The 12,712-nt window shown below is 40.8% G+C and overlaps 1 protein-coding gene across 6 annotated transcripts in view; it reads right to left on the bottom strand.

Moving 5' to 3' along the window:
- Window positions 1-12,712, bottom strand: part of PHKA2 (phosphorylase kinase regulatory subunit alpha 2) — a 93,176-nt gene that overhangs the window by 59,274 nt on the left and 21,190 nt on the right. For all 6 annotated transcript variants that reach the window (XM_061135973.1, XM_061135978.1, XM_061135975.1 and 3 more), the window contains exons 3-5: window positions 5,785-5,943; window positions 2,836-2,883; window positions 1,213-1,381 (exon numbers count right to left, since the gene is read on the bottom strand). In XM_061135973.1, the coding sequence (XP_060991956.1) occupies window positions 1,213-1,381; window positions 2,836-2,883; window positions 5,785-5,943 (376 nt within the window). The remainder of the gene's footprint in view (window positions 1-1,212; window positions 1,382-2,835; window positions 2,884-5,784; window positions 5,944-12,712) is intronic.

The raw sequence follows: 12,712 nt of genomic DNA, 5'->3' as shown, positions 1-12,712 counted from the left end.
AGATCCCACAGAGCCAGCATTTTAGCCCAGCACAACCACTGTCTTATCCTTGAGTAAACCACAGGGTGGGTATTTCCCCTCAATGACCAGGTTGGGAAAGGAGAGCCCCCAGCTACAGGCAATGGCTCTTCAACTCATGGAAAGGCCAGCTCCCAGCACCTGCCCAGGAGAGCAAGCCTGAATGTACAGCTGGTTATGACAAATACATGTATTTTTAAAGTATGAATTCCTGAAACTGGTGTGGGTAAGATACGTACTCTTACATCACTTGGGGGGGCGGGTGGTTAACTGGTAAAGTAAAAAAGAAAATGAAAGTGAAGTCATTCAGTCGTGTCTGATTCTTTGCAACCCCATGGGCTACAGCCTACTAGGCTCCTCCGTTCATGGATTTTCCAGGCAAGAATACTGGAGTGGGTTGCCATTTCCTTCTCCAAACTGGTAAACTATTCTGCAAACAATATGGCAATGAGTATAAGTAGCCTTTGAATGATATCAAACTAAGAGAAGGAAGCAAATAGATATGGGGGTCAAAGTTTGTATCGTAATACAGTTATAATAGGTAAACAAATAAAAGAATAAAGGAATAGTTTAATTATGGAATATCCATTGGTAAAGTCACTAAAATTGTTTATGAACACCTTTAATATTATGGGGGAAATGCTTAAGTTATAATGCTATGTAATAAAAACACTATATGTATACCATATGACCTTAAATATGTTTTTTAAAATACAGTGGAAAAAAAAACCTGGAGGAGACACATTCAAATGAAAATTATCAGTGAGAGTTTTTTCCTTTGTATTTCATTATATTTTCCAAACCATCTACAGTGAGCTCACCTTAACTTTCATAACCAAAAAGTCCTTTTTAAGTCCCAGGTTTATTCACAAAGCCATAACACTATTAATTCCTGATTTCTCCTATTTTTGGAGTTTCACATTTGCAGTCTGAAGTAAATGCAAAGCCTTTGACCCCGGAGCATGAATTTACAGGACTGGAGGGAACAGCTTTGTGAAGCAGCAGCTAAGTGGCCTAACTCAAGGTCCTGCGAGGGCTCAGGAGGCTGACTGTCAACAGAGCCACAGAATCAGGGGATATAATATAATGCAAAAAAGCAGCTTATTTTGAATACTGGTCAATGCCTGCCCCCCCCCCCCGCCCCCTTTTGGACGGTCACTCCCAGTTCAATGGGCTCCATCAGGCCTGGCTTACCGGAGGCTGTCATCTGGGCCAGGAACAGGAGGAAGAGTGAGGTGGCGTCCACCTGGAGGTGGCCCCACTGGTCGTCGCCCACCACAGTGCTGTAGGTGGCAGTGTTGTACTTGGCGTGCAGGCTGTCCTCGGTACTCTGAGTGTGCTTGAACCTCTCCACTTTATCCACCTGAGGAAGACAGCAAGCCAGCTGCATGGAGCTGAGGGGTTCATGGCTGGCAGGGTCATTATCTTGGATTTAGACCTTTTATCTGTTACCTCTGGGAGACAGAGGGATGGAAGGTAGGGGACGGATGTTCACTAGTGAGCCTCACACAGAGGGGCTGTGTGTGTGTGTCTGTGTGGCTCTTCCTGCCCATCACCAGAAATGTCTTAGTCTACTGGGATTTTAACAAGCTCTGCAAGCTTGAGAGGTCAAGCCAAAGGGTTTCCTTGTCTGCTATTCCCAGCATGAGCTGTGACACATAGTAGGAACTCAATGAGAGGGAGGGAAGGAATGAAGGAAGAGGGGAGGACGAGGCCCTTTTCTTCCTCTGTAAATTTCTTCTTTAAATTTCCAATCCTATTTCCTTATGTTGAAAAGAAAAGAACAATGATGCTTTTGAAAACTAATGGGAACGTGCCAATCACGGGTGGGGACTGTACCATATTCATCTTGGAATCTGTGCAGATCCTAGTATGATGTTCTGTACACAGTACATGCTCAAGAAATTGTTCTACCCTCACTGAAAATACCAGTAAATATTAGTCAAGTTTTAAAAACTCAAGCATTTCAACTCAAAGTGAAAGCAGTTCAGTCGTGTCCAACTCTTTGCGACCCCATGGACTATACAGTCCATGGAATTCTCCAGGCCAGAATATTGGAGTGGGTAGCCTTCCCCTTGTCCAGGGGATCTTCCCAACCCAGGGGTCAAATCCAGGTCTCCCACATTGCAGGCAGATTCTTTACCAGCTGAGCCTCAAGGGAAGTCCTCAACTCAAAGAAACCCTTTTATAAACTCAACAGAATAAACAATAGCACACGGCTTTCTAGGAATGACTTTTCAAAACAATGTTTTCTTCCTTGTTTAGAAAAAGGGCATGTTCTTCTTTTACAGAAGTGAGTGAAAGTTGCTCAGTCATGTCCAACTCTTTGCAACCTCATTGACTATAGTCCACGAAATTCTCCAGGCCAGAATACTGGAGTGGGTAGCCTTTCCCTTGTCCAGGGGATCTTTCCAACCCAGGGATCGAACCCAGGTCTCCTGCATTGCAGGCGGATTCTTTACCAGCTGAGCCACAAGGGAAGTCCAAGAATACTGGAGTGGGTAGCCTATTCCTTCTCCAGCGGATCTCCCCAACTCAAGAATCAAACTGGAGTCTCCTGCATTGCAGGTGGATTCTTTACCAACTGAGCTATGAGGGAAGCCCTGAAAAGACTTTGAGAAAGTATTCTCTGAGTCTGGTTCTATGGTATATTAAAATTACTGAAGATAATTTTAAAAGGAAAAAGTAAGCTAAATTTTTTCAATTTCTCCTCATTTTGGGAAGTTCAAAACACTCTAAGACTGATGGTTGTCACCAGAAAAATGATAAAGCGCCCACTCAGATGACCCAAAAATACATCTGTTGTTTTCTGCCTACCTGTCTCATCATGCACTGGAGAAGACCTCGCATCAGTTTCACCACATTCTGTGGAAATAAAATGGGATCAGTAACAAGGCCAGCTTCCTTGGTCCATGAAAACAACCTCCTCCCCATATGACAGGTAAGCCAGTGCTGCCTGGAACCTTCCCCAAGAAGGCATATACAAGCACTTATTCAGATTATTTCTACTTCTCCATTCCATCACAAAGAAAGAAAATCTTGATGAAGTGACTTGTCTCAAATAAAGATGTTGGACCAGATGGTATCTTCTGGTGCTGAAATCCAGTGACTCCTGCTATTTTATTCAAGACAATTTTTATAAGCCTAGTACCTTGGAGCTTTATGTCTCAATTCTTAGTAATTTATTTTTGTTATACTAAAGATGAATTAAGTCCACCCTGCCTGCCCTAAAGTAACGATGCTTTGCTAAAACAGCCATTTGTGACACCATTACTAGACTATTGAGTAAAGTTCTTACAAAATGCAAGTAGTTGCCAAGGTTTCTTAGTAATACATATTAGAACCAATTATGGACCTAGAGAGTGTCATGCTGAGGGAAGTAAGTCATACAGAGAAGGAGAAATATAGTATAACAATTATTATTATAAATAATAACAACAACATGATAATCAGACATTCTGTTCCGGTATTGTACAAAACACTTTACTTAGAGTCCCACTGAGTCTTGCAACACCCTTATGAGATGAGTGTTATTATTTCCCCACTTTACAATGAGGAACTTGAGGCTGATGAGTCAACACTGCTCAAGTCTCTCAGCTGGCAAGGGGTGGAGCAGGACAGAGCCCAGGCCCTCTGGAGTTTGAGCTCCTAGTCAATACATTATATTGCTTCTCTCTTCCTCCACAATTCAGACCCACCGAAAGATGGTCTTCATACGTCCTATTAAATCCACTAGAAAAAGACTTCACAAGTGGCTAGAGAATGGGGGTGTTTTTAGGTCAAAGTAGGCAGGCTGAAAGAAGTTCCCTCCCGGGGCCATTAGCATCTCCTCTCTTACACAATGAACGTGGTTTGCAGGCTAAAACGTAGTGAAGGGCCACCAAAGATAATTATGGGAGAAAAGTTTGAAATGGATCACCCTTCAGATTCTTCCTTCTCTAAAATCCTAGGATTCTATAGTATAATCTCAATTTATGTCAGAAACTCTTTTGATGCAGAAAATATTACCCTATAATTAAAAGGTATAATTAACACTGTCAAAATTAACATTTCCTACAATGTGTAGCACAAACATTTGCCAATTGACTTCCCCTCAAATAAGGTTATTTTCCATTATGAAGAGGCCCAGCGGTTCCCAACTGGGGGTGACATTAGCATCCCCTGGGGGTGGGGGAGCATTTAGAAATATGGGGGTGGAGGCATTTTTATTGTCACCTTGATGGGGATGGGAGCTGTAGGCATTTAGTAAGTAAGAGCTAAGGATGCTACATGTCCTGCAATGCATGGGACAGTCTCACACAATGAGCAGCTGTACTGCCTAAGCCCCAAAGGGAATAGTGTCCATGTCGAGGATCATTGGAAGATCCAGTGTTATTTTCCATAATCAAGGGAGACGTCTCCTGTAGTTATTAACCACACTCAACAAATCAAACAATGTGTTCTGTTTGTGCCTCTCTACTGTGTGATAGAGCGGCAAATCTACTCAACTGTAACCCAGATCAGAAATTGCTTACAGAAGAGAGGTGGTGTGGGGGAGGGGGAGAGGGAGAGGGAGAGGGCCACAAGGATTCTCCCTGGAACTGATGACCCACTGGCTGTGTGGGTCAATAAGCAGTGTGCCGATCAAAGACAAATCCCAAAGGCTCTCAAGCTCCTTGTACACATCAATGCTCCTTGTAGGGTAAGGGAGTTAGATAAGGTGAGGTTTGGAAAAAGAAGGAGACCAGCACTTTAAGGATCAGCTTTAATGAGGTGAGAAGGGGCAGCAGTCAGATTAGTGACCTGCTGCCCTAACCCAAGAAAAGAGTAAGTACATATAGGCATATATGTGGAAATCTACTGTCTTAAGGGGGCCTGTTCTTCTTCAAGATTGTTTGGAGTAATTATCTCTTAAACGGCTGGGGCAAGGAATTCTGGAGATCGGCCAGAGGCTGGACCTGCTGGGAGCTGAGCGTAATCAACCTTAATGTCCATTTTTTTCTTCCTGTGAGAGAGTTCTTTATTTTGCATAGAATGGTGGGGAGGACCTGGAGGGGAGTTTGAACTGCAGGATATTTTGAGCCATGTAAGTTTCCTTCACTCCTTACTTCAACGATATCACTCAGAACACTCTGAAAATACCTCCATGCTCAGGGGCAGATTATTTTCTTACATACTTAGTGATGGCAAGTCTTTGCTTTGGTAGGTATGTTGGTTTCTGATTTTGGAAAATAAAGGACTTCATTGTGCCATATGATAACACGGGTATGAAAACTGGACAATACCAGTGTGGTTCAAAATTAAAGGGTACTGCAAATTAATAAGACTGCTTTGGAATAACTCAAACTAGAAAGGCATTTTGCAAAACTGTTTTAAGTAGTGGCAATACTATTTGAATAAATATCCTTTCAACATGAGAACTCCACAGAGCATACATTTTGGAATGTGGAGTTCGAGTATGCTGCTTTAAAAACAATCATGTTAGTTTATAATGACATCTCATACATGAGTTATGTATAAAACTGACAGCACGTGTGAGAGAAATGTAGTTAGTTAGAAATTTGGATGTCTACTCAGTGTGACTGTTGTTTTTTTATGGAGGGAAAAAAAATCTCAAAGGGAGAGACATGAGAGGTTGAGAGACCAAAGTGTCTCCCCCAAATATCCTAGAACAGAAACGGAGCCGACATCTGCACCAGGCTGTTTTGCACACAGTTACTCCTGGTAGGCTTTTCAGTCCAAGGAAAAGGTGCTGAGCACCAGGCCAGAGGTGCCAGTCAGACTTACCTGCTCCAGCTCGTAGGCCTTGGCCTTGTCCTCGTCGCGGTCAGCGTTCTTGCGGTAGGCCATGCCCAGGCCCCACACGGCCAGGATGCTGTAGATGTTATCCCGTACCCAGGCGTCCTTCTGCTCATGACTAGCTGACAGCAGCCCCGTGACGGGATTCTATCAGAGAGGAGACACGAAATGATAGCACCACCTTTCACCCAGCACCTGGGCCAGGAACTCTCACCCCAAGCAGGGCACAATGAGGACTGGGACGAGAAGTAAAGAGCCCAGAGTTCCAATCTTTGCCCTGCTACCAGTGTGATCTTGGGTGAGCAGTGACATCACTTTTCTAGGTTTTGGTTTTCTGCATAATGAGGATATTAGACTAAAAAAAATCTCTAAGGCACCTTTTAACTTGTAGTACTTATTGTTTTGCTTTCAGATGAGACCATACTGTTCTAAGTGACAAACAGAAGAAACAGCAAACAGAAAAAGCCTACAAGGCTTTTACAAATCTGTGTGGTATGGAATTAATTCTTCCTCTCCTGTGGTGTTTCCACCCCAATTGGTAAAGTACTGAACATGAGAGCAAGGAGCCCCACTCCACCACTCCAGCTCTGTATGCCTGGGGAAACTGCCTGCCTTAAAAAGGAGGCACCAAGCAAGAGGCCATGGGGGGGGGTGGGTCCTATGGAGCTATGATATCACCAGTATTTAAAAGGGCAGCTGAGTCACTAAAAAGCCAGACCTTCACAAAAAAAAGTGTACACAAATGTTCATAACAGCATTATTCATGATAGCCCCAAAAAGGAAACAACCCAAGTGTCCATCAACTGATGAATGGATAAACAAAACATGATCCAAACAATATTATTCCTGAAACAATATTCCTGAAATATTCAGGAATAAAAAGGAATGAAGTACTAATACAGGCTACAGCATGGATGAACCTTGAAAATATTATGCTAAGTAAAAGAAGCCAGTTACAAGTCTACATACTGTATGATTTCAATTGTACAGAACGCCCAGAATAGAAAATCTATAGAGATAGAAAGTAGATGAATAGTTGTCTAGGGCTGCAGGTAGGAGTGGGTAGGAGGAAATAGGGAGTGAGTGAGTGACTGCTAACAGTTTTTCCTTGTGGGGGGGTGATGAAAATGTTCTAAAATTGACTGTGGTGATGATGTACAACTCTGTGAATATGCTAAAAAAATCATTAAATTATACATGCTAGATAAATTATATGGTAAGTAAATTATATCTCAATAAAGCTATTTTTTTTAGAATCTAGTCCAATAAACTCTGTGCCTAGAAATAAAATTGATAACATAGGAGAAGAGTCACATAAATATAAAGCCTCTGTTGACTTTTCCTGAAATTATGCAAAGAAATATGTATCTAATAAAATACATCATAGCAATCGAAACCTTGCCAGCTTAAAATATTACTCAAAAGTCTACTAAATTATTTACAAAAGGGCTCATTAAAAAAAAAAACTCTGTTGGGGGACTTCCCTGGTGGTCCAGTGGTTAAGCATCCGCCTTCCAGTGCAGGGGATGCAAGTTTGATCCCTGGTCAGGGAACCAGATCCCACATGCCCACAGGGCAATTAACTCTGCACGCCGCAACTAGAGAAATCCTCATGCTCTAGAGCCTGTACTCTGCAACAAGAGAAGGCCGTGCACTATAACCAGAGAAGCCCAGTCATTCTGCAACTAGAAAAAATGCCCATGTGGTGCAACAAAGAGCCAGTGTGCTGCAACGAAGACCCAGCGCAGCCAAAATGAAAACAAATGAAATCAAAAAAGCAAGGAAAAAAAAAAAAAAAAACTCTGTTGAGTACTTTCAAAGTGAATGCCAAGGTAACTAGGTAAAAAAATATTGGCATAGTTTCAGATAGTCCCACCTAAGGAATTAAATATTTGACTTTCTCTTTTAACTAATCTATGCCCTCTTCAAAAACATCTAAAACACAACTGAGACTCCTTTAGGGAAAGCAGCATTCCATGTATTGGTATTGTTCTACAGCCAACAACTATAAACCAATGATATCAAAAATCAACCAGAAGTGAACTGTAGGAATGGCTAAAGGAAGGTACAAGTCTTTTCCCAATAGCGGACTCCTGGAGTTCTTTTTTAAAAAATTACTGGCACAAACAAGGCATATCATAAGCATTTTTATCTGTTCTGGGGCCATCAGGAGATCCAGAGAAAGAACTCGGCCCCTTCCTGGCGTACCTATCAACCATGAGTCAATTCTGAGACAAACAACCTTCCAATGACACAGCAGTGACCACCTACACAGAGTGCCAAGTGTGGTTTGGATTATGAAATGTCACTGTCCTGTTACCTGAAAGTCACCTCTTTTGGTTCTTTAGTTTGAGTTTAACTGCTGAAGTGGAACTAGACTGTCTGAGCCTCATTCCACTACAGAGAAGCAGTTGGGGTGTTTCAGGGGATCCCCGCATTCAAAACTGCACATATAAGCCATGTTACATTAGGGTACTGCTGCACTCAGCAAAAGGAGTACTTACTATTGGGAAATGAAAGCCTGGTCTCCCCAAGATTAATATGTTGAAATCTAATTCCCAGTGTGACAGTATTTGCAAGTGGGGCCTCTGGGAGATAATTAGGTCATGTGGGCAGAGTGCTCAAGAATGGGAGCACCATTAAGGAAGAGGAGGGAGAAGCTACAAGGAGAGCTGCAAAGAGTCAATGGTAGTGTCCCAGTGCAGTAGCACAAACCTGTGCTGAGACTTAGCACTCTTCCTGCAGGAGAACTGACAATAACATCCCTTAACTGTAGAAGAGGTGGACCAACACAGATGAGCCAAACATAAACTGTGCTTTCAGCAAAAGCAAAGGGCGAACAAGTGGACAGCTTGTCTTTCAAATCCAGTCATTTGTAGGCCCCTCTCCAACATTTTTTCATTTCTATTTAGGGGAAGTGCTATTCCTGATTCCTATTTATCAAAGAAGAGAAAAAAAGAAGGGCCCTGAGGCCTAGAATGGGTTGGGCCCAGGGCTTGACCCCTATACTGCAGTCACAAACAAGAATAAAATATTGGCGGCTTGTCTTTCTCATCCATGCCTTGTGTCCATCCATGTACACCTGTGGTTCTGCTCTGTGCTATCCTGCCGCTAGGAACCAGGCTAAGCCCCACAACACTGCCCATCTCATAGCAGAGAAGAAAGACACAGTGACCTATGAGCTGCCTCTTATAGGTGTTCACCAGAACTGACACATACCACCTCCTCTCTCATCTCAGTGATGAATGCAAGTCACATGACCATTCCTAAGTTCAACAGGATAGGGATGTTGGAAGCCTCTCCCAGAGATGAGAAGCAGATAAATGAACAACCATTACGTGGATAACTGAACAACTGTGCTGTCTTGATGCCCTCACCTGCCAGCTGTGAAGCACAGGAAACTCTTCTGTCTTCCACAGCTCACCAATTACTGAATCTAAAGTGCTCAGAGATTAATATGGTAATAAATTACTGGCCTTTTGCTTTTGGACTTATGAAAAAGTGTTAAAGTAATAAACTGAAACTCTACTCTTTAGGGTTTGGGGCTTCCCTTGGGGCTCAGCTGGTAAAGAGTCTGTCTGCAATGTGGGAGACCTGGGCTTGATCCCTAGGTTGGGAAGATACTCTGGAGAAGGGAAAGGCTACCCACTCCAGTATTCTGGCCTGGAGAATTCCACTGTCTATAATAGTCCATGGGGTCACAAAGAGTCAGACACGACTGAGTAACTTTCACTTCACTTCACTCTTTAAAGTAGCTAGAAGAGGGGGAAAGAATTGAGACATTAATGTCAGACAAAGCAGACATCACAGCAAAGAAAATGACCAGGGATACAGAGGGATGTTACATAATAATGAAAGAGTCAGTTCACTCTGAAGACATAATAATCCTACATGTGTATGGACCTAGACAAGAGGCAAAGGGATACACACATAGTGACTAGGACAGAATAGACATTGGAAGTAGATGCAAACAAATATGACAAATGTCTAAACACAAAGTATACTGGAACATTCAAACATCCACATGCAAGAAAATGAACCTCAATCTAAATCTCACCTCTTACACAAAGTTAACTTGAAATGGATCACAGATCTAAATGTAAAATGTACACTTATTAAACTTTAAAAGAAAAACACAGAAGAAAAATCTTCAAGACTTACAATTAGGTAGAATAAGCCATGATACGAAAAGTACCATGTATAGAAGAAAAGTTGATAAACTGAACTCTTAACTCTTTCAAAATTAAAAACTTTTGCTCTGTGAAAGACATTTGAGAGATAAAAAGACAAACTATAGACTGGGAGAAACTATTTGCATGTCACTTACTCAACAAGAATATAGAATATAGAAAGAACTCTCTCTCTCTCAAAAAAAAGGAAAGAACACTCAAAACTCAATAGTAAGAAAACAACTATTGAAAAACTGGTTTAAAAAAAACCTTGAATAGACACTTCACCAAAGAATATATACAGATACATAAATAAAAGAAGCAATAAAAAGAAGGCCAACATTAGCTGTTAAGGAAATTCAAATTAAAACAACTGTGAGATACCACTACACACCTACTGAATGGCTAAAAGAAAAAAGAAAATAATGCCAAACCACATGATCATCTCAATAGATGCCAAAAAAGCATTTGACAAAATTCAACAGCCATTCAAGTTAAACACTCTTACCAAAGTGGATATGGAGGGAACATATCTCAACACAATAAAAGCTATTGATGACAAGACCAAAGCCAACATAAAAATGGTGAAAAGCTGAAAGCCTTGTTAAAATCTGGTAGAAGACAAGCATGCCCACTCTATTCAACATATTACTAGAAATCCTAGCCACAGAAATCAAACAAGAAAGAGAAGTAAAAATATCCAAATTGGAAGAGAAGAGATAAAATTGTCATTATATGCAGATGGCATGATTTTATATATATATACATATAACCCTTAAGACTCCACACAAAAACTACCAGAATAAACAATTTCAGCAAGATAGCAGGATATAAGATTAACATACAGAAATATGTTGCATTTCTTTACACTAACAATGAAATATCACAAATGGAAAGTAAAAAACAATCTCTCTTAAAATCACAAAAAAATACCTACGACTAAACCTAACCAAGGAGGTGAAAAATTTACATGCCGAGAACTATAAAACATTGATAAAGGAAATGGAAGATGATCTAAATACATGGAAGGATATCACATGTTCTTGGATTGGAAGAATTAATATTGTTAAATGGCCAAACTACCCAAACTATAGGCAAGGTGAAAAGGCAGCCTTCAGAATGGGAGAAAATAATAGTGAGCAAGCAACTGACAAAGAATTAATCGCCAAAATATACAAGTAGCTCATGCAGCTCAATACCAGAAAAATAAACAAATCAATCAAAAAATGGGTCAAGAACTAAACAGACATTTCTCCAAAGAAGACATACAGGTGGCTAACAAACACATGAAAAGATGCTCAACATCACTCATTATCAGAGAAATGCAAATCAATACCACAATGAGGTACCATCTCATGCTGGTCATAATGGCTGCCATGAAAAAGTCTACAAACAATAAATGCTGGAGAGGGTGTGGAGAAAAGGGAACCCTCTTACACTGTTGGTGGGAATGCAAACTAGTACAGCCACTATGGAGAACAGTGTGGAGATTCCTTAAAAAACCAGAAATAGAACTGCCATATGACCCAGCAATCCCACTGCTGGGCATACAAACTGAGGAAACCAGAATTGAAAGAGACACATGTACCCCAATGTTCACTGCAGCACTGTTTACAATAGCTAGGACATGGAAGCAACCTAGATGTCCATCAGCAGACGAATGGATCAGGAAGCTGTGGTGCATATACACCATGGAATATTACTCAGCTATAAAAAAGAACACATTTGAGTCAGTCCTAATGAGGTAGATGAAACTGAAGCCTATTAGCCTATTATACAGAGTGAAGTAAGCCAGAAAGAGAAACACCAATATTGTATATTAACACATATGTATGGAATTTAGAAAGACAGTAATGATGACCCTACATGCAAGACAGCAAGAGACACAGATGTAAAGAACAGACTTTTTGAGTATGTGGAAGAAGGCGAGGGTGGGATGATTTGAAAGAATAGTATTGAAACATGTTTATTACCATATGTAAAATAGATGACCAGTTCAAGTTCGATGCATGAAGCAGGGCACTCAAAACTGGTGCTCTGGGACAATCCAGAGGGATGGGGTGGGGAGGGAGGTGGGAGAGGGGTTCAGAATGGTGGGATACATGTACACCTGTGGCTGATACATGTCGATGTACAGCAAAAACCACAATATTGTGAAGTTATTAGCCTCCAATTAAAATAATTTATTAAAAAATAAATAAATACATTCAAATGTCCTAAAGACTTCAACATAGATGTGATATCAAACTCCTAGAAGAGAACATAGGCAAAACATTCAGTGACATAAATTGTTGCAATGTTTTCTTAGGTCACTCTCCCAAGGTAACAGAAATAAAAGTAAAAACAAACAGAACCATATCAAACTTAAAAGCTTTTGCATAGTAAAGGAAAACAAACAAAAGACAACCAATGCAATGGGAGACAATATCTGCAAATGGTGCAACCAACAAGGGTTTAATTTCTAAAATATACAAACAGCTCATACAACTCAATAACAAAAAACTAAACAAAATTTAAAAAAAAATGGGCAGAAGACCTAAATAGACATTTATCTAAAGAAGACATACAGATGATCAATAGGCACATGAAAAGATACTCAACATTGCTACCTATTAGAGAAATGCAAAATCAAAACTGTGATGAGGTATTACCTCACACCAATCAGAATGGCCACCACTAAAATGTCTACAAACAACAAATGCTGGAAAGGATGTGGAGAAATGGGAACTATCCTACACTGTTGGTGG

The sequence above is a fragment of the Dama dama genome, chromosome X, assembly GCF_033118175.1.
Source record: "Dama dama isolate Ldn47 chromosome X, ASM3311817v1, whole genome shotgun sequence".
Taxonomy (NCBI): domain Eukaryota; kingdom Metazoa; phylum Chordata; class Mammalia; order Artiodactyla; family Cervidae; genus Dama; species Dama dama.
The sequence above is the reverse complement of the archived record's forward strand: the minus strand, read 5'-3'. Positions and strand labels throughout refer to the sequence as shown.